The sequence below is a fragment of the Rhipicephalus microplus genome, chromosome X, assembly GCF_043290135.1.
Source record: "Rhipicephalus microplus isolate Deutch F79 chromosome X, USDA_Rmic, whole genome shotgun sequence".
In the NCBI taxonomy this organism is placed as follows: Eukaryota; Metazoa; Arthropoda; class Arachnida; order Ixodida; family Ixodidae; genus Rhipicephalus; species Rhipicephalus microplus.
The window spans coordinates 317,744,883-317,767,490 of NC_134710.1; the positions used below are offsets into that span (position 1 = coordinate 317,744,883).

At 44.4% G+C, this 22,608-nt stretch overlaps 1 protein-coding gene across 8 annotated transcripts in view; it reads right to left on the reverse strand.

The window, feature by feature from the left end:
* LOC119185247 (uncharacterized) overlaps positions 1-22,608 on the reverse strand; it is a 255,979-nt gene that overhangs the window by 140,019 nt on the left and 93,352 nt on the right. For 6 of the 8 annotated variants that reach the window (XM_075879542.1, XM_075879539.1, XM_075879540.1 and 3 more), the window contains 2 exons: positions 10,596-10,775; positions 383-621 (listed from right to left, as the gene is read on the reverse strand). In XM_075879542.1, the coding sequence (XP_075735657.1) occupies positions 383-621; positions 10,596-10,775 (419 nt within the window). The remainder of the gene's footprint in view (positions 1-382; positions 622-10,595; positions 10,776-22,608) is intronic. The other 2 variants (XM_075879544.1, XM_075879545.1) reach the window with 2 other exon arrangements.

The window sequence follows — 22,608 nt, forward strand, 5'->3', positions numbered from 1 at the left end:
ACCTCATTTGAAAATTTTTTGCAGAAATGTCGAGGAGGGATTCGACATGTTTTCATAGTTTGCTGACAGCTAAACCTTTAAAGAGCATGCCAATGTTATCCTGCATAGCACACAAGCTAGGTGTCCCCTATGTAGGGAGAATCAACTCCTCACCCTCAATAATGGGGAATCAACCAATGTATTGATGTCCCACAGTGCATATGCCAGTACGAACATTTTCATACCGTTAGCATCTTGTATAAGTATCTCAAATGCTTATCATCACAGTACCTTCTACGTGTATCATGACACAATCGCGAGGTATCTTTGCACAGCCCTGCTTTATACGTGCCAGGAATGTGCAAAGTAAGACAAAAAAGAAAGACGGGAGGCTTCAACTGACCGGTTCCTCCACTCTTTCTTCTGTTCCAAGAGAACATGCTGATGCTTCTGTGCCATGACTTCGCAGTCGTCCCGAGCAGTCTTTGTTGCATCTCGTTCCATTTGAAGTTGCTTTTCCAGGTAATCAATCTGTCGCTTCATGTTTTCGATGACAATTTCAGATTCTACATCGCTTGTCTCAGATGTGTTCGCACCAGCTGCATTTTGTTTTTGCTGCTTGAGTACGGAGTGGGCACGAACCTGCAATGTTGCCGTCATAGTGTCCCGGTGTAAATCCTTCAGACATCTATTTAATGATCCAGCTTGCCTAGCAACCAACAAGGGACTGCCCAAAAGATTCAAAACAAAACACTGAGAGAACAGGCTATCCTAGTAAACAACAATCTGATAAACAAAACTGCTGCTTAAATGAAACAACTACCTCTGGTGTGATTGGTTTCATACTTGTAAGCTGCACCCCTGCTCATCTCTCAGTAAACGAAACTCCTGTTAAATGGAACATATTTTCCTGGTCACTTCAGGTTTCGTTTAAGAAACAAGAGACTAGTGTATTAGAATTTTGCACTCTACCTAGACAAGATAGGCATGGCCTCGGCACATCATTGTAATGCGACTACCGAGTCCTATTTTAGCTTGATGAAAGGCAAAATTTGTCTTTAAAATGCAAAGCATTTTGTAGTGAATCAAAGGCACTTTAGTGTTTCTGTCACTATCTCACTGCTTACACAGGGGTGCAACAGCCGAAATGCAATTTGGAGCAATTTTTGGAGCAGCAAAATGTTACTTCTGGAGCACTAAAATCCAGAGTTAGAGCAAGTTACGGGGAGAAAGACATGCATTTTTTTTTATCACGAAATATCAAATTAAGAGCAGCATAAAAAAAGCTTACATTTGGAAAAAAATAAAAATATATGCATAAACAATTCGACATCACCTGAATAATGCAGTGTGAAAATGAGTACTGCTATTGCAATGAAAGTAGTATTTTGAGCCACCCCACTGACCAAACAATGATAAAGTCTATATTAGCATTTGCAGTGATAGCGCCGAGGTCTTCCGATTTGGAGCAATTTTTGGAGCAGCGAAATTTTCATTTTGGAGCCTTTTGGAGCAGCAAAAGTTTCCCTTTTGGAGCAATCTGGAGCAACTTCACATCCAGGAGGAGCAGCGAGTTCCATTGACATTCAAGGGCATGAAAAATTATTTTGGGGCTCATGTCTCATGTGGAGAGCTAGAAATCTTTCCATTCATTTCATATCTTATGAAGCCAGTCATCTAAGGAGCACTCCCTATTTTAGTTAATAATGCAAGAATAATGGCATCATTATGTTGGCCATTCTGAAAAACTTGTCCAGTGATTATTTTTGTAGCAAATAAACAGAATACTGGCTGAATAAAAGTGTACTTCATGAAACAACAATCTATACATCTAGGTAGTTATCAGTATATACGGTAGACAAATGCTGTGACGTACAACACTAGAGACACACACAGTCGCAACTGCATTTCCCTTAGACGACTTCAAGGATATAGAAAGGTTCTTTTTCTTCACAACCGATTACACTGCTAGGCTTAACATGAAGTCATTTAGCCAGTCTCATAAAGCCAACCTCCTCCGGCACTCATCTCTTTGTGGTGAAACTACACGATTTAAAAACTTCGTTTTCCATTTGCAGCGATGTTTTTATGATGCTAAGTACATTTATGTCTATACTACAAAATTCCCCTTGTAGAGTTCCAGAAAGCAGTGCATAAAGAAAAAAGAACCCCACGGGTTCCTCAAGCATATGCCCAAGACGACTACAAGACGACAGCCATTTTCTTTTTATTGCGATAACAATTACAAAAACATTCTCGACCAGTCTTTGCCATCACCAGGGGCATAGGTAAATTTTTTTATTTTTGAGGGGAGAGAGTGCACCTTGATCTGAAGGGGGAGCATGTAAATGATAATGTTGAGCCATAGACAACATGCCATGTGATGGCAAAAAAACACTTCGGAAGGAGAGGCCCATTCCCAATGTGCCCCCCCCCCCCTCCCCGGCTATGCCACTGGCTGTCGCCGTGATGTTTTGTCCAATCAATAACCCAATCAATAACAATCCCAATCAATAACATCCCCCCCATGCATCGTGTGTTTTATAAGCGGGCAAAAGCTCGCGACTAGGGGTGACAAACACAGATAAAGCAGAGTAAAAAAGCCACAGTTTCTCCGGGAGAGCAAAGCAATGAATGCAATAGCAACAACTAGCAATGTAACGTTGAGAACGGCAAGCAGATCGAAACGCACAGTGCACTGCTCATGCACAAATGATGCACAAACAAAATATACAGTGGAACCACGATTATACAACTTTTAGGGGACCACGCAAAACCGTCGTATAATCGAAAAACTGAGATTATACACCGCGACACTCAGCCTTGCCCGCAAAACGGGTACAGACTGCCTTGATAAGCCCACAGCACGACCTTCTGCCTCTGAAATGAGGGTAGATTAAATTATTATTGCCAGTGATAACTAATGGCAGCAATAATTAGTTGAAGGAGGTCCAAGTGAATTTTTATTTTTAGCCTTAAAAACAATCAAATCCAACGCACATCTTTCTACCGATAAACAGTCAGAAAATTGCCTGCGCAGAAAAACGAAACCACGTTGCCGTGAGCCTCCCGTCAGATGAGTCAGACGCAGTGTAATCGCTATCGTATAATGGTAACAGACAATAAGTTTATGCACAATGCATTCATGCGCGACTGAGCTGTGTGCATTGTAATTTGTTGCCTCGTGAAGTGCAACTATTGGTGTCGCACTGTTGTTATAAATGTTGACGTCAAGTGAAAATAATTTTGCACAGCGAAAGCAGCTGTGTCGTGCCCTTATGCATGTGCAAACCAGTGACTGCAAGTGTGACAGAGCCAGGAGACCAGCTTTATGTCGACCAGGAAATGTTTCCACAGACCGAAAATGTTAAAATATCAGCTTTTTGGTCAGCTGAACCTACTCTATGTAGATAGAACTTGACTAGGTAATGAACTTGGGTACGTATGCACGTGATTGAGGCGTGGGTAGAAGTGCATGAACTTCCGGGAAAATAAATTTTCCATTCGATGAGGATGACTACTTTTCCTGCTCTTCTCCTTGGGGTATGCATGTTCATATTTTGCACTCGTGACTATTTCGTCAACATGTGATTTGAGTAACGGTGGCTTTTTTTTTCCAACAGAATCTGAAAGTCGTCGTAAGATGCGGGGTCTGCATAAAACTGCGTAGTTTAACCAAGGTTTTTAATAAATTGTTTCCATAGGGATTTCCCCGGGACCAAACCGATTCGTCGTATAATGCAGGTGACCGCAAAACCGGGGGATGTACAGTCAAATCTCGATAATTCGAACTCGAAGGGGCCCGAAAATTTGTTTGAATCAAAAGTTTGAATCAATGAAAGCTAAATGAACGGAGGGCTCACCATGGAGTGGCGCATGTGCACAGAGCTAACACACGAGGGGGAAGCTTCAGAAGATTTACATTCATTTTTTTTTCTTTGATTTATTTTTAGAAAACAGCTTTCTTTTTTTCCCTCTCTCTCTGTCTTCGCACGCGGCGTTCAAGGGAGAAGGGTCTTCACGTGGCAGGGACAAAAAAGGAATAAGCGTGGAGCAGGCGCATCGCAGATCGGCATTTGAGAAAGAGCAAACATTTCACCGCAGCCTTTTCTTTCCTTCTCCTTCGCCCTCAGCGTTGAAGTGTCAAAGGTGTCGCCGCAGTAGCATTTTCGGAGCGCGGAATGTTAGAATTAACCATCGGAAGTGCTTGCGCATTCAAATTACTGGCCGTTTTTGCCCATTGAAATACACATAGCTATGCCAGGACCTCAGCATGAGTTCGAATTAACTGGAAGTTCGACATAAGTGTGTTTGAATTAATGAGATTCGTCTGCATAATCAAAGTTCCTCTGTACACCGGACGAGAGCGAACTACCAATGTTTACCGCTCAACATTTAATACGCTGTTTAAACGAATATACCACACGAAATATAGCCTAGTACAGATGAGTACAACTAACAAGTGCCCCAGTTATACTTCGCTGTGTATGAAAAGCGCACTCTTTTCGCCAACGAGACTTGTGCAGCCAGCAAGTTACCTTTGTGTTGGGCCCAGCAACTCAGGAACTAACGCTATCATTCGGGTGAAAGCCGAAAGCACACAATTCTCCCCACCGAAAGATAAGTGTACGCACACAAGCAAAATATATATTCCCTTCCCCCATTCATGGGGCAAAGTAGGCGTAGGAAATAAGCGCGCGTTCGCGCATCGTGACAGACTGGGCGCCGAGCGCAGGCGGCTTTTTCATTCTTGAGTTTTTATATATATAGACATGTATACATGAACAATGAATGGCGGTGGCAGCAAAAAACCAGCGGAGACTGTCCATATAATTGCCATCGCAATAAAAGAGCCGACCTACCTCGTTTGCACAGAGTGCAGATGCGATAGCGTCACCCCGTGTGCCAAGCCTGCCATCGATTGTCAATAAAGCAGAGAGAAACGCGCCACCCATCTTCAAAAAGCAGGAAGGAACTAGTAACGCAAGAGGGGTGGGGGGGCATTGTTATAAAATTTGGGTGTTATCACTGGCACTTGCACTAATTATGCAGGCATTACAAACGGCTGTTATACCCTTCTATCTTGTACTTTCAATACGAACAGACTGCCGGTATCACATTGATTGCTTATAGCCTAAGTGAAACTAACAAATAGTATATTTTGCACACGATGTCACACTTCTCAGATAAACGCTGGCTAAAAGGACAATTATCACTCCAAATGCCGAAGCGGTTTTTGCACTGTCAGTTACCTAAACACGAAGCATAAGTTATAGTAGCACAGAAAGTTTACGAGCATGTCTCATTAGGCCTTGCGATATCACGCTCACAAATGTACCCTTCAAATGACGCAGCTTCTGCCCCCTCCTCCTCCCACCCAAAAAAAAAAACAATGAATATGTTCTTTTTTTTTTTAACCATCAGTCATTGACATAGGAAAGCGAGAAGCGGATGTGTAACAAGGCGTAGCCGCTTCACCGTGGGCCTTTTAATCCCACAGCCGCTTGCGATAGCCCCCCTATAGAAAGCTGAGTGTATTAAGACTGAATTCGAACAGTTCAAACGAGGAAGCATGCTTTTAATAATGAGATGACATTTAAAAAAAGCATGCGAAAATTTGAATACACATCCTAGCGATCTCGAGTTTGAAATGGCAAAGTGATTTGACTGATGACTGATATGTGGGATTTAACGTCCCAAAACCACGATATGATTGAGAGACGAAGTAGTAGAGGGTTCCGAAAATTTTGACCCCCTGGAATTTTTTAACATCCACTTAAATCTGAGTACACAAGCTTAGAGCATTTCCGCCTCCATCGGAAATGCAGCCGCCGCAGCCGGGATTGGATCCCGCGACCTGCGGGTCAGCAGCCAAGTACCTTAGCCACCAGACCACCATGGCGGGACTGAAATGGAAAAGTGTTTTAGGAGCTTTTACCGCAACAGCAATTGCAAAAGCAGATGTGCTGGTGGAAGGAATTACGAAAATTAACTTCTGAATGAAGATCCATAAAATAGGTATATTAAAGTAAAAGTGTCAACCCATTTCCACTATGCACGTGTTCTTCTGTGGACACGAAGCGCGAGAAATTAGACCACGTGCGATATCCATAAGTAGATGTGACACACATTCTGGTGGCGCATACGCATGTAGCTGTTAGTAAAAATTGCTTTAATTACGTGCCGCGCAACTCTTCAAATGAACTATCAGCAGAAATTCTGGAACAGGCGACGCCCGCCGATTAATCGCCACCACAGTTTCACGATACAAATTGGAGTAGACGTCATGAGCCTCTGCGGAGAGTACGTTTTACCGTTAAGCGGACTTGCATAGCAGAAGTTGTGTCTTCACCAAACATAGCATCGTAGATTACTTAGGACACACGTGCGACCGCTGTTAAATCAGCGGAATAATTCTAGGCACATGATTGTGATTTTGGTGGCCCCGAGAACAAGATGCACATGTTCTGACGCGCCGGTGTGGCTATTGCCGATGATAGACACTCTCAAGTCCAACTTTGGCACAGTTTGCCACAATTTTCTTTGATATTACCAGGATGGTGCAGTAAATCTGTTTTGGTGCACTTTGGCCCAGTTGGCGCAGGAGTAAGATTACTGCATTTGTTGTGTCTGTCAATTCGTTTGACAGACTCTGAAAGATCAAATAGGGATATGCCAAGGTGCCGACCTTGAAATTTGGGAGATTCGTAACACCAAGATGTAGAGGTGGCAAAAAAAAAACTGGTGCACAATTTGGTTTTCTTGGGGGGAAGCAGAAATGCCATACACTACTCCAAATGATCGCCAACAGCTTATTTAGACATCACTGATTATACTGGTATTAAGAATTATGTGGTGTACAAATGCATGAGTAACTGAATAAAATGTACAGTGTCCTGTGACTAGCGCTTACAGTCCCTTCCAAATCTCAATACGCTTTTTCGCAGGGCATTGGTGTACTGCAGCAAAGGTGGCTTAAGCAGCATTCTCTCCAAGGGTTAGAACCAAATCCAAGAAATTTTCTAACCGCTACAGCTCCCCCCTCCCCCAACTTCTCACCCCTATTTTTTTTCTTTATTATTTCACCGTGGGGTTAAGTGCCCCTTCTGCTCCCTTGCCAGGAACAATCAACGAGGTAAAGTAGTAACGGTGCACCCGTTGGCCAGGCAGCGTGTTTGACAACCGTATGCTGGAGAACGCACGAGAGAGGGGGGAGACACCCATGTCATCTGCTACGGCGCTGATTGGCAGCGGCTGTCACGAACGTCATTTCCGCGTTCAGTTAGACTTTTTGCTGCTTTTTGCGGTTGCCGCACCAGCAGCCAAGGCTGCCACGGACACACTGGTAGCTCCGGTACCGAGAGCCCTGAGAGCAGCTGTGTGTGTGGTGTGTTTTCTGAATCGGATTGCTTTTGGGTGGTTTCCGAACTACTGAAACCGTAAGTAAACAGTCTCGGGCAAATTGTGTAGACCGACTGCAATCAAGACGTATTTGCCGCAGTGTCGCTAGCATCATGGCTCGCTTTTACCTGTAGATCCCACAGCATCTTCGTCACGGCTGTTAAACGCATGTCAAGATTTATTTCGGTCGGCTTATTACGCTGTCGCAGGTATAATCGTACATCACCGTTCATGTTTAAAGCGATTTCGAGGCCACCGACGGTCTTGCCTACAGGATCTATGCATATCATTAGTAATTGCGAGTTTAAACTATCAAGTGCTCATAATATGCCCCAGTCGGCTTTTTACCTGCAGCAAGAGCGGCGCGAAAAAGTGAAACAATCGTTCAATCATTGAGTATGTCCTGTTTTAAGATAAACTGCCTAGTTACTTGACATTGCAGTGTCGGTTCGTGATGCCAGCCAGTTTTGCAGACATTGTGCAGCAGACATTCTACAAAATAATGCAAATGTATAACTTGCAGGTAACCGTGGGTAATATATGAAGCAAAATCAGAGAGATATGGGGTAGTTGCAGTGCAAAAACAAACAAACAACAGATTTGACAACATGTGTGTGGCTCCACACTGCATCACTGTGATGGTACTGAGCAGCTTACTAGAATCACGAATAGAAAAAAAGATACATCACAGGCAGGTGATGCAAAAGAAAACTGAATGATGGTTAAGGGTAAATTTAGTTTTCAAGAAATTTCTGCAAGACTATGTTTGTTTATGCCAAATGTTTTATTTGTATTACTTCCAAGGCGTGGGGGCATCGCAGGTGGGAGAAGAAAGTTCAACACACACAAATAAAGTAAGCATTTGTAATTTCTAACTTTACAGTGTTACGTATACTGTTCCATGTTTCAGAGAGGATCAGGAGTTTTATTATAAGTAAACAAGTACCAATGGACAGAGAAAGTAAAACCTTTGTGAATAATGTCATCGGCTTCCTCCTGTCTCAGCCCTTTTTTTCTTTTAATTTTTCATTGCAACCAATTCACTTTACTATTTCTACGCTTCCACATTAAGCCTTCGCTCTGAGTCACTCTTGCTGCCTTCATGTGGACGGCTTCGGACAGGCAACATCCATATTCACGATAGGCTCCCAGCAGTTCTTCTAAACTCTGGGACCTCCTAATGCGATATTTTTCCAATATAGCTCTTCCATAACTGTTTTAATAAACTTGACATATATTGACTTGAACACATAAGCTGTGCTCAAGTGTAAACAGTGCTTTCAGAAACAAAATGAAAAAAGTTCACCTGCATTAGTGAACTAGACTGGGATGGTTGGTATGTACATTACAAAATGTTGTATTTAGACAAGTAGGTACCGATCTGTCTAAAACTCAGAAGTATAAGCACTGGAAACCGCTCAAAGCATGAACGGCAGCGTACCACCATTAGATGCGGCCAATTAGAATGGGTATTGGAATGGGAATGGACCTTTAGAATGGGTGGGAAATTAAAACTTAGGCACGAGTTAAACACGCGTGGCGAAAAACGAGCTCCCCACGCTAAAGAAACCCGCGGTCACTGATGTACGTCTCGCTCCAACGAGTAAATCTTGTTTGTCTACTACTCGTCGTAATGCCACGAGTGTGCAGATGCCGCCTGTCTATGCAGTCAGCCCCGACACTGTTTACTTACGGCTTCAGTAGTTCGGAAACACGATGGAAGCAGAAATGTTGTAGGCGCGTGTGCTCAGATTTGGGTGCACGTTAAAGAACTCCAGGCGGTCGAAATTTCCAGAGCCCTCCACTACGACATTTCTCATAACCATATGGTGGTTTTGGGAAGTTAAACCCCACATATCAATCAATCAATCAATTAGTTCAGAAACAACCCCAAAGCAGTCGGAACACTGGCATAATGACACAACGCAGCACCGCGATCACTCGCTTCTCACCCCGCGAGCATGGCGACGCCGGCGAGGACAGACGAGGGCGTCAGGCATTGCGCGGAAATGACGTTTCCAGTAGTGGTAGCCAAAGAGCGCCGTAGCAGACGACATGAACGTCTACCCTCTCTCTCTCACACGTTCTCCAGCATACAGTTGTCAAGCACGCGGCCCGGGGACAGTATCGAATATCTATCGCCAGGACAATGGCCGGGACAACGCAACTTCAAGACAAAAAAAAAAGTTTTATGTGCCACTGCTAAGGCAATCAATGTGGTCCCCGACAACGGCGACCAATTTCGACCATGAAAATTTGAATTTCTTTCATATGTTGGCACTGTGGGCAGAGTTAGGCCTAGCCACAACTCTAAGCAGTAATCTCGGTCGCAGTGTACGTGAACGCGGTGCCCAATGTTTCAAGGTGCAGTCATGCTGGATCGCAAGTATAAAGAGTCATCCTGCAATAGTCTGTCACGAGGTCTCAAGGACCATGAAGCAAGACTTCACACTACGTGTCAAATGAGTCGGTGCTCGGTCCGAGATGCGATGTGATATTTGCAACGAGTGTGAGACGCAAGTCTGTAATGGTTACGCTAACTGCAGTGCTCTAGCGTAATCTAATGATTACGGTTCCTTTTGCAGTAGCTAAACTCAAGCATAATTATATTTTACATGATTGTTGATCCATGAACAGAACGAGTGTGAACGCATTACTCAATAGCCCGAAAATCAACAGCCCTGACGTCGTGACGAGCAAGCATCAGAGGACGATCTCCCAGAGTGAGGATCTAACTAATGGCGAGGCATGCTAGAGCATTGTGGTGAACGTGGCCAATCAGAGGCCTCGAAATAACCTTCTAATATTTGCTTTTTGTTAGAGGACCTAGGTGAAGCAGGAAATTCAAAGATGCAGAAATGCTCTTTTCGATGAGGCCAGAATGACGGCGCCTGGCTACAACGTCGCAGAGCTATGATTTGTGTAGAATATATCTTAGAATATGCTTAGGAATCCTCCAACTTTTCTCTGTAATTTTGCTTTGAAGAAATCAAAAGCTATTCGAAAAGTGATGAAAAATTATTCATTTTGCACTTTAACTTTCTTCTTCAAGTTTGCTTCACACCCTAAATTTTACTATTCGCAAAGCTTTTTTTAACAATGTTTGCAAGAAAGCACTGTATGATGAATAATTCAATACTTTCTAGTGACACGCTTTTGAACAAGCTTTTTTTATACTGTAATACAGAAAATACAACTTTCAATTTTCTACTCACCTTGTATTTTTCGAATTGCTCTTTAGAACTTTCCAGTTCTTTGCGTGCAGAATTCAATTCTCTTCTAAGAGAATCCATATCAGCTTGCAGTATTCTGATATTACTCCGATGCCTATCGCGTGACTTGCGAAAGTTTTCCTCCAAAATCAAAAACTTTTGCGACACTGTGGCATAACTTTCCTGAAACAGTGTACAATCAAGCCCATTAATATTATTGACAAGAAAATATGAAATCTAAATACAAAGCACACACTCTGCAAAATTTCAGATTTCTTTTTTAAAGATGGTGACTTAGCCATTAAAAAGTAACACTTCACCCATTGAGACTGACAACCATGCAAAATAATATTATCATAAATTTAAAGAGATATAATCATTTCTTGAGTAAATAAATGTCAAGCTTTATTATTCCATTGATGAGGCTTAGTCAGCTTCACCTTGCAGTAACAGCAGATGTCTTTCGAAATAGGTCACTATGTACTAACTAGGCTTGTGCAAATAGTTATGTTAGATTTGAAGTGAATTGAAACTGAGTAGTATATTTCACATATAAAGACAAAATCAGCATATTTGTCATGACAACTTACCAGCACAATATTTTTAAAACAATTGAAAAATGGTGCAAATGCAATTACTTTTGTTCAAAAGAAGTGAAAACAACTTGGAATAGTAGTAGCAGGATTCGATCGAATAGAATGCAAGAGACATCCTGTAAATATGTTAGGTTCAGTGATGGGAACGTCTTCCAGCATTTTGGAGCAGCCATTAGAGCAGGCAAAATCTGATTTTGGGGCAGCTACCTCTGTGTTTGGAACAGGCACGGGCTTTCCATGACACACACAGAAAAAAATTAGTTTTAATTTAATGTTCCCTCAGTTTCAATAGTCATTTATATAGAAGCAGCAAGCCCTTAAAAAAGGCAGAAAAAATAAACAAAAGTAGAATTATGTACAAAAGCGGTGACATAAGATACGTACTGACAGGCACGGGCCTTCCATGACACACACAGAAAAAAATTAGTTTTAATTTAATGTTCCGTCAGTTTACATAGTCATTTATATAGAAGTAGCAAGCCCATAAAATAGGCAGAAAAAATAAATAAAAGTAGAATTATGTACAAAAGCGGTGACATAAGATACGTAGTGACAGATATTGCACCAACAAGCTAGTTGCAGCCTGAAGTTCATAGAAGCGCGTGCGCACACACACGCAGACACATTCAAAACTTGTTACTGTAAAACCTCGCTAATACATATGTATGTTGAGAACCTGCTGGGAATGCAGCTAACTATACATTAAACATAGCATGCATTAACCACCAAGTACATAATAAGCATGTGCAGGGTTTCCCTTTAAAATGTTTGTTGCGGCGACCCCCCCTTCCTCCTTACCATGTCAATATATGGGGCTGACTGGGCCTCCCTCTCGCCTCCTGTGCGCACGCCTATGACCAAGTGCCAATTTGCATTTTTTTTCGAATGCCATCACTGCTAAAGAAGGAATAAATACAGTGCCACAGCAAATATTGCCTAAAAGAAATAATTGGCATTCTCGCACGAATGTCCTATGGCAGGCGGTGTGGACACCGAAGCATTTCGAAACTACTGTGAAGTCCGATACGAAGCCAACGCAGCGACTCACATAGCAACAAAATGGACGTAATCGGCTGTTCGCGATGTGAAGAACAATTTGCTACTCAGCGAAAAACGAACAGTTTTCGCTGAAACTCTCAGCGAAAACTGACAGTACGATCGCAAGGAGCCGATGATCTACTGGCTAGTTGCGTGCAGCACTTTGCTTACTTGGCGCACACACCGTGCCGAGCCGCTTGCGCCTACTCCCCTTCAGACCAGATGCAGCGAGAAACTTCTTTCAATAACACGATAATACGAGCTTTCTTCAAGTGACACTTTAGCAGTCCTAGCAGCGGGCCGAGGCCCGTGTGGACTGTTGCCTCATGATAGCTATGATGATCATGATAGCTATGATAGCTCATGATGCAACGCTCAACTTTGCAACAGCAAGCTGCTTTCATTTCTGCAAAGCGGCACATGCTGAACATGGTTCTGCACAACGATTGTGGCGACAGCGATAGGCGCCTCAGGTAGTCACCAACTATTAAAAGCGTGCAGTATGCTTAAAGCGACACTACGCCACACACGTAGACTTTTTATCGCCGATAAGTCATACTGACACGCTTTTCGGTAGTCCAACATAGACTTCGTTCTTTGCCTATGGTTATCAGAAAAGACACCATCATAATTGCATAGAAATTACAATTATTTATCGGCCAATTCAGTGCTTTTGCAATAGCACAAGTGTACAAGATGGCGACCATCACGTAATATCCACTCACGATGCGTGCTGTCAACATTACTTTCGGCTACAAAACCACCTTGTGGCGCAGCAATGACACAAATTAGACAAAAAAGACCCTTTTAGAGCTATATGACTCAGTAGTTTCCAATTGGTGCAGGTTTCCCACCACTGCACGAGGGACCTTCACCCGCAATTAACATCAAAAGCCTGGGCTATCATAAGCCATCATATCATTCGCAGCCCCTTCGCTTTTTTTTTTCTCCCACTCAGTTCAGTTTTTGCAGAAAAATTTCCTCCCATAATTCTCACCCCCCAACTTCTTATTGATTTTCAGTGAAAAAAAGTGCAAGGATTATGCGAGTGAATATGGTATACAATTATTTGTTCATTTTAAGAAATTTCCACTAATTTAGGTTGAAATTAAAGCGAATTTGAATATTTGCATAAGGCTAATACTAACACATCTTGTAGGACGGTTACAAAGCTACAAATTACTAAACTCACACGTGCACAAGAAACGTATGGTTTTTAATTCTAGGTCTACAAAAACTTTACCAAGAACCCTCAGAGTCAACTCAATTGTGAGTAGAGGAGCGCATATCTTCTAGGCTAAGCCATGCAGCCTGGTGTCAGTTTTTTTAGGTCATGTGACACTTTATGAACATATAGAATTACCACGGTGCTTTTGAAAGAATCTTCTCTCTTTTGGTTTTTTTTTTTTGTGGTATTAATCCAGTTGATGATTTTAAGACTACCCTCACCGCTCAGCTACTTAGCAACAGGCTGAGCAATGCAATTACCAAAGAAGCTTTCATTAGCAGTAAAATGCGCTAGTATAGTTGCAATTCCTCTACCTGAAAATTAATTCATTTTTCCAGGAAGCCAAAAAAAGCTTCCTTCGACATTGAGATCATAGCGAGCTTAGTGATATTCAGAGATAAGCGACAACATCCATTCTGTTGTGAGCCGAGAAAGCCAGCAAATATTACCCTCATCGGTGCCATCGAGAACACGAGCAATCGAGTCGCTTGCGAGATGAGCAAGAGGGTATTCAATCTATTTCGGGCTCTACAACTACTCATGCTTGTCACCTGTAATTCAGCAGCAACAAAAACACCAGATCGGGTGCTCACGCAAAGTATGCACAGCATGGAATATGGAACTACGCTCCTGAGCCTAGCTACGCTGCTGACCTAGGATTTCACCATGGAATGTGCTAAGGCGCCTGCGCGCTCTCTTTCACCCTGCCCTAAGAACTAGTACATCATTAGTGCACACCTTTGCTCACCAGATTTATGCCACAAAATGTGGCAGGGGCTACAAGACACTGACCAGCGTTTCTAAAAAGGAGAGGAGTGCATCGATCTGGTTAAGAATGCATGAAGTAATATGAACATCAAGTTATAACACTTAATTACATAGTGAATTTTATAACAGTGAAATTCATTATATTAAGGTGTAACTGTATACTAAAATCTCAAAAAACCACAACTAAGACAAACTCTTTTATGCAGACCAGTGTGAAAAAAGCAGAAAAATAATGGTTAAGGGGAAATGCGAGTGGAATAATGCAAGTTTTTTTCTAAAATTTTATATTTTACATTTTTATTTGCTTCAACAAGTTTAGTTTCTCTACTTTCATGACAAAAAAACTGAAGATTGCAATAAACTCGCAGTAAGTTAAGATCACTTTTAAAGAGCACAAGGTGGCCACTTAAAACTAATACGCTGTTTAGAATCCCCTGGAGGTTGTCACCCGGCTGCTTGCCATTGCATTTTGCATTAGAAGTTCACTGAAGCCACATGCTTAAAATAACCATGATTGCCAAGCTCTTATGAATTGTGGAGATAGGTTTGCACTAGGCTTACCTACTATGCGCAACCATGTAGGCATGCGACGTCCTCCACTGCCGCTGCGTGCGAAGACGTTGCGGCCGGGTTCGTCGTTTTCTCCGGCACGGCGCAGAAACCACGCACGAGGCAGGATAACGACAACAACGGGTTTATTAACCCAAGATGCAGCACAGTGCGACACTCACGGGCTTGCAGGCCGTATAGGGAACTCTGCAAGACCGAGCAAGTACGCTTGCCTAGGCCGCTACGACTCCCGCACAAGGACCGAAGTCGTACGCACGAACGAGAAGCCGCTTGCTGAGCAGCGCGTCAACCTCTCGTGGAGGCCTGAGAGCACCTGCCGCGACGAGCGAATCGTCGGGCGCAACACAGCTCGTAGGAGAAGAAGATATCACGCGCGCCCAAAGGGAAATGGCGCTGCGTTGTGACGTAAGCCCGCGCAGCGTAGCATGCCTGGACATGCCAGCGCGGGTTGGAGCAGAGGCTTGACTCGCCCAGACCAAGAGGCGCCCTGGCAGCCATCTTGGCGAATGCCGGTGATTATACACGTCCCGGGCTACGCGGTCGGCGCGCGCGCGGCATCTGGGGAACGAGGTTCCTGGTAGGGGGGCGCTCTCGATTCCCACAGAATAAATTAATTTTCGGTTAATTTTCGGCACATCAACCACTTTTGTGTAATGCCAACGAAAACATGATGCTGTTGCATCCTGCTGCTGTGCGTAATGCACTTGGCCTAGCCCACGGACGCTGGCGTCTTGAGCCCCCTCAAGGCGGCGTCTTCTCGGTTTAACGCCATATGATGACTATGATGAGCGTGGACGGCGAGCATATCACGCAACAAGAGTATGAGAACGAAACAGGTTGGCGCCTTGTGAACAGAAGAGGACAAGCCAACGAAGAAACCATAACGCATGAAGCCAAGGAACAAGAAACGCACTTCTCAAGCGAGAAGGCGATCAGTAATAGGTGGAGGAAGGGACAGAGAGCAAGACATTGTGGCTGCAAGCAGTATGCCCCATCTGTCGATGGAAGATTGCAAGATAATTGTGCACCCATGCGACGGCTTCAAGGTCACTGACTACGGGATCAATCGTCTAGAATGCTGGGTTGCCAACGCCGCTAAAATACCCAGGAATAAATCGGCAGATGACAGGTATGTGCCAACTATAAATAGAACATTCTAGTGGTCAGCACACCATCAGAGGAGCGTGCCGAAAAATGCAGAACCATCGCTCAACTGAAGATGGGGACAAAAAATTCGAAGCCAATGCGTACAAGTCAGCTCCAGAAGATACATCTAAAGGGGTGATCCGAGGAGTAATGCAGGATGTGTCTCCATGAGAGGTAGTGAAAATGCTAGGCACACCGAGAAATCTGACGGTCCTCATGGCCAAGAGGATGGGAAACACCACGAACGTCATCATCCTTTTCGATGGGCATCGCGTTCCAAGTTATATGAGATACGAAAGAGCACTGGTCAAGTGCTCACTATACCGCAAGAAAATAGACGTGTGTTACCAGCCTTGGTCACAGAGCTCACGTCTACCCGTGCCCGAATAGCAGAATATGCAGAGGGTGCTGGGCTGAGAACCCACTGCAGGACCACGAGTGCGAAGTAAAGTGCCAGCTGTGTGGCAAAGACCACCCGACGGCAGATCGCCATTGCAAGGCCAGATTCAAGGTACCGTACCTGATGAAACAACGCTGCTGAAAACGAGCCCGACGAGAGCAAGAAGCGATGTACTACGATGATTGATTTGATTGATTTGTGGGGTTTAACGTCCCAAAACCACCATATGATTATGAGAGACACCGTAGTGGAGGGCTCCGGAAATTTTCACCACCTGGGATTCTTTAACGTGCACCCAAATCTGAGTACACAGGCCTACAACATTTCTGCCTCCATCGGAAATGCAGCCGCCACAGCCGGGATTTGAACCCGCGACCCGCGGGTCAGCAGCCGAGTACCTTAGCCACTAGACCACCGTGGCGGGGCGCAATTCACTACGAGAGGAAAGCAAAAGCATTTTGCAGGCAAGGATGGGGCGACTCAAGTCAACGATTGAAACATCGGATGCGGGACGCATCCGGATCAGAAGCCTTCCCCAAGCTTTAAGCACAAGACAAAAGACGCTCTACGTTCACTACCTCCACATCTATGTCGAGGTCCAGATCGAGGTCCAGATCGAGGTCCAGATCGAGGTCTAGACCCAAGACCGGCAAACCGGGTCTCCCCGATCACCGGAAGGAGGAGGATCCCAAAGCCCGAAAGGACCGAACGGCATCCGTGGCACCGCGGGACCCTTCCAGGTGAGCTGGACTGATGTAGCTTCCAGGGCACGTGCGGAGGCAGAGGCTGCTCTTCTAAGTAAAATTAATGTGCTAGAGAATGAATTAGTGCAGATCAGGCAGAACAATGTTGCATTTATGAATGAGATTAGAAAACTCAGGGAAGAAAATGACCTTCTGAAAAACGAAAGGGTTACACGTAACGAAGAAACCTCACAAGTTATAACGGAGAGAAAATGTGCAGCAATGCATGAAGAGGTAGCAGCCCTCACCCCATTGAATGTAAACCAGAGAACGCTCCGATTAAAAGCGTGGTAAAGAAACCCAAAGCAGTGGCGATGCCACAAGAAAGACAGAAGGAATTTGCAAACACCATGGAAGCTAAAATGAAACAGATTGAAAGAAAATTGCAAACTAAGCACGAACAACAAGAAGTTACATTTGAAGCAAACATAGAAGCAAATATCAAGGTGCTAGGCAAGATACTATTGCAGAAAGTGCAGCAAATGGTGGCTGATTTCGACGCCAAGCTAGCAATATGGGGATCACAGTCAAGTGGTGGGGGCCCGGTTAAGACGTCATTCAATCCGTACGCTAGGACCTCTGTGCCAACCGAGGAATCGGAAAGCCGGTAAAGCCGCCACGGAAAGACAAAATAGCTACAAGATTTGGCAATGGAATTGTTGAGGATATAATTGAAAACGATACATTTTGCAACAACATCTTAAAAGACACCAGCATCTCGGATGTTATAATGATGCAAGAAACACCCAGGCTGGCCGAATTGTCGGGATATAAGTCATTCGGCAGTACTGATGAAAAGACAAAGGTATTAGCCACGTTGGTTAAGCGAAATCACGTGGTGGTGAACACGACACGGAAATCAAGGCAATAAATCACATTCTCCTTGAATTCATACCCATGCATAAAACAGAAGACAGCCTTGTTGTATTGAATATTTACAGCAGTCCTAAATGCAGACAGCACAAATTCCACACGCTGTTTCCCGAAACCCTCGATATAACGGGCAACCGGGCGCTAGTGCTTGGAGGAGATTTCAACGCCCCGCACGGTGCATAGAGATACAGGATCGAAATGCAGAAAGGCAGAAACTTGTGGTTGGACGCACAGGAGGAGGGCCTGATGCTTCTGACCGATCCATCAATTCCTACAAGAACAGGTACTAGCGTTTGCGCGAATACCGTGCCAGATTCGACATTCACCAAAAAAATTCCGCCATATCCACGAAGTGAATGATGATGAGTGGGCGAAGCTCCGGAGGTAAACCTGGTAAACCATGAATCCTCTGTACATTTTGCCCACTCGATTTTATTACATCGCTCCCCCTAGCGTACGTCGCCGCACTAAATCGAACGATTGCCTTCAACCAATGACACGCGTCATATGTGACATCATTCCTATTTTATAAGATCTCGCGTCTTTCATCAACTACAAGTACCGCTTTCTAGTTTATAACATCTTGCATCTTTTCATCATCAGCTACAAGTACCACCATCTAGTAAACACTACAAGAACTAAACGAGAGGTGGCTACATACAGGAGACGGTACCGCCATCTAGTGAACACTGCAAGAACTAAACTAGAGGTGGCTACATACAGGGGACGGTACCGCCATCTAGTGAACACTGCAAGAACTAAACTAGAGGTGGCTACATATAGGCTACAGGGGATGCACAGCCCACGCCCTAAGGAGCTTCGCCCCTAAAACATACTGGACACACAGTGGACCAATACGTAACGTGACTTGGGAAGCGATCATTCTATACTTGAAGGTAACAGTGAGGGCAGGGCCGTGGAAGGCAAAAGGCAGACCACTTAAATTTGCCGACTGGGACAAGTTCCGGAACATTAGAGAGGATCCCGACGAAATAATACAGAGTATTGAGGAATGGACCGAAAAGTTATAACGAGACGTGAATGCAGCTACGCAAACGGTGCCACCAGAGGCACAGCTAGAGTGTGTAGACAATAAGCTTCTCCACATGTGGGAAGCTAAGGAAGGTTTACAACGAAAGTGGAAAAAAACAAAAACACAACCGGACATTTCGTTGAAGGATAGCTAAATTGAACAGGGATTTATAGCAATACGCCCAGCAGCTGTGCAGACAACAGTGGGAGGAAAAATGCAATGACATGGACAACCAGATAGGAATGGCAAAAACGTGGGACATCTTTAGACATTTGTTAAACCCGGATGCGAAGAAGTTGGCAGAAAGGCACAATATTATTCAGCTAATACAAACGTATCAGGATACAGAGCACGATTTCCTGAATGAAATTAAGTAAACATACGTCTCTCAAGCGCTTCCCATTACACACCCTGATTACACAGGGCTGGCAAATGATGATATATACGAGATCGGTGAGACAGAAGTGAGGGCCGCCTTGCAAATACTCAATACTAGATCAGCACCTGGACTAGATGGCATAACTAACAAAACACTATGCAATTTGGATGACGAGTCTATAACTAAATAACTGAATTTATTAACAAATCACGGAAGGCAGGACAGCTTTGGCAACAATGAAAGACGGCAAAAATCGTGTTAATACCCAAGCCAGGCAAGCGACTGCAGATTGTGGGCTTGAGACCCTTATCTCTCACATCTTGCGTGGGAAAACTCTTGGAGCACGTAATTCTAGAGAGGATAACTAACTATCTCGAGGACCGGGATGCGCTCCCACTCACAATGATAGGGTTCAGGAGGAACCTCTCAACGCAAGACGCAATGCTACAGTTACAACATCAGATTATAGATAATCCGGGAACAGCGACAAAGGCCATTCTAGGATTAAACCTCAAGAAGGCCTTTGATAATGTAACACATGCAATGGTGCTAAAAAGGGTAAATAATCTAGGTCTGGGACAACGAACATACAATTGTGTGCATAATTTCCTGACGGGAAGGAAAGCAAAGATCATGATAGGGGGCCTAGTTTCGGAAGAAATTGAGATGGGCAGTGCAGGTACGCCGCAAGGCTCGGTATTATAGCCTATGTTATTCAATCTTACCCTAATTGGACTGCCAACCAAGATCCAAGCAATCGAAGGACTGAATCATACAATATATGCAGACGACATCACCCTATGGGTGAAAAAGGGAGTGATGGGCAAATAGAGGAAACGCTTCAAACACCAGTCGAAACAGTCGAGCGGTATCTGGAAGGTACTGAGCTAGCCTGCTCTGCGGAAAAATCGGAGCTGTTGCTGTACATACCTACTCGTAGAGGTCGCAAACCAGGCAACTACTGGCAAGATCTCTTGCTCACAGAGAAGAAATACAAATAAGAACAGCTGATGGAAAAACCATACCCATAGTAGACAGGATCAGGGTACTGGGTCTGCTCATCGATGCTAAGGGCAACAACAGAGAAACCCTCAGACGACTGGATGCAAGTGTAGCCCAAATAATGAGATTCATAAAAAGGATAGAAACTAAGCACTGTGGCATGAGGGAGGAAAACACGATAAGGTTGATACAGGCACTCGTGATAAGCAGAATAGTATACGTAGCGCCATACTTGAAATAGCAAGTCGCGGAAAAGATCAGGTTGGACTGCCTCATTGAAAAAATATTCAAACTAGCCATAGGGCTACCGATTAGCATAAGCACAGACAAACTGCTACAACTAGGCCTGCACAATACCATAGATGAGCTCATTGAGGCACAGCATACTGCGCAATATGAACGTCTCTCTAAGACACAAGCAGGAAGACATATCCTAAAACGACTAGGCATAATGTATCACGCACAACACGGCGTCAAGGTGGACATCCCAAGAGAGACCAGGGAAACAATGATGATACCCTTCTTTCCAAAAAAACATGCACCCCAAACACAATAAGGCCAGACGAGAGACCAGAGCGAAGCAGATACAAAAAAAAGTTCAGTAATGACAAGGACGCAGTTTTTGTAGACGCTGCTCAATAAAAGCGCTGATGGGGATTTACGGCAGCCATAATCGATAGCAACAAACGCTGTATGACATGCGTGACGTTTACGCACCACAAGTACAGGGACAGCGGAAGAGGTAGCCATAGCGCTATCAGTAGCTCAGACAAACGCAACCGTGATAGTCAGTGACTTTTAAACGGCAGTGAGAAACTTTGTCAACGGCTGCATCTCCCCGGAGGCACTATGCATTCTACATGAAGGGTGTTGAACAAGCCCCAGAAATACATACATTATATGGACACCTGCTCACGCCATCGCAGGGGACAGCAACAACGGGGCTGTATATGACGCAGTTTGAGGGCTCACCGACCGAGCTGCACTCTCAAGTGCCGCCCCAGCATCCTCCGGTGATTACGGCACGGCAGACGAGTGGGAGTGGGAAGACAGAATGAAGAGATGCAATGACATTACGAAACATTACAAAGGGGCATATTTTCTCCTCCTCACCCAAAATTCACAAAAAGACAGTCTGTCGAATGGCGGCAGTTACAAACTAGGACGTATCTGAATCCTGCACTCTTGCACATTATATATCCTGATATATATACGAAACGAACAGGTGCAAGTGTTGCGACTCCAGAGCCACTTTGGAGCATATGTTATGGGAATGTAGAGGGATTAGTGCCTCTGCACTAATGCGGCCTCTGGCGACAGCCTTCGCGCGTGCTTGGAAGCCGCAATGCTCAGCCTCTGGAGGAATATTCGAGTCGCTGAATCATCAGATGTGGGCAGTCCAGCGGGCCGAGGAAGCCGCGAGGATTCAAGGACTCCTGGCCGTAACCTAGGCGGGGCCATTCGCCCACCCCACCTACTCTCCGGATTCTGAATAAAATTATTTCCTCCTCCTTTTCAACATGGTTGACCTTCCACTTATACAGTGAAACCTTGTTAATACATACCTGCTGGGGATGGCGGCATAACTAAGCACAAAAGGTACTATGCATTAACCACCAACTACAAATTTGCATCTCCGGACGTGCGGCATTGCCGCCAACAAAGGAATAAATCCAGTGCCATAGAAAATATTGCCTAAAATGCTCATCATAAAGCCATTTCTTTCTTTCTGCCACAGTGCAAAAAATATTTTGTCACTCCTGCCCAACCATGCGATAGCGTGCGGTGGAGACGCCAAAGTGCATTCAGAAACTACTGCGGGGTCCAGGATACGCAGCGTGGTAGAGCGACGGAATGGACATAATCAGCTGGCCGCGATACATGCGTTCTTTGATCTGCTTTTAACAGTTTTTTTTTTAGAACACAGAACGGCTAGTTGCGTGCAGCACTTTGCCTAGTCAATGCATGCCATTTTTAACCGATCCACTTGCTGTAGAAAAAGCACTGTGCACAGATGCGGCGAGTCGCTTGTTGAGCTAACACGGTGATTACAAGCTAAGCGATGGTCTAGCAATCGTGGCAACACATGGTGGCACTTTTGGGCTGTCACTTAACATAAATGTGCAGTATGGTCAAAACAGTTCAACGCTTGCTGTACCCTGTGCGTGTTAGCGTCAATGCATCATGGTTTCTTGGTGCCCATGAACCGCAATGCTAAACTCCCAACAGCGAGTTGCTTG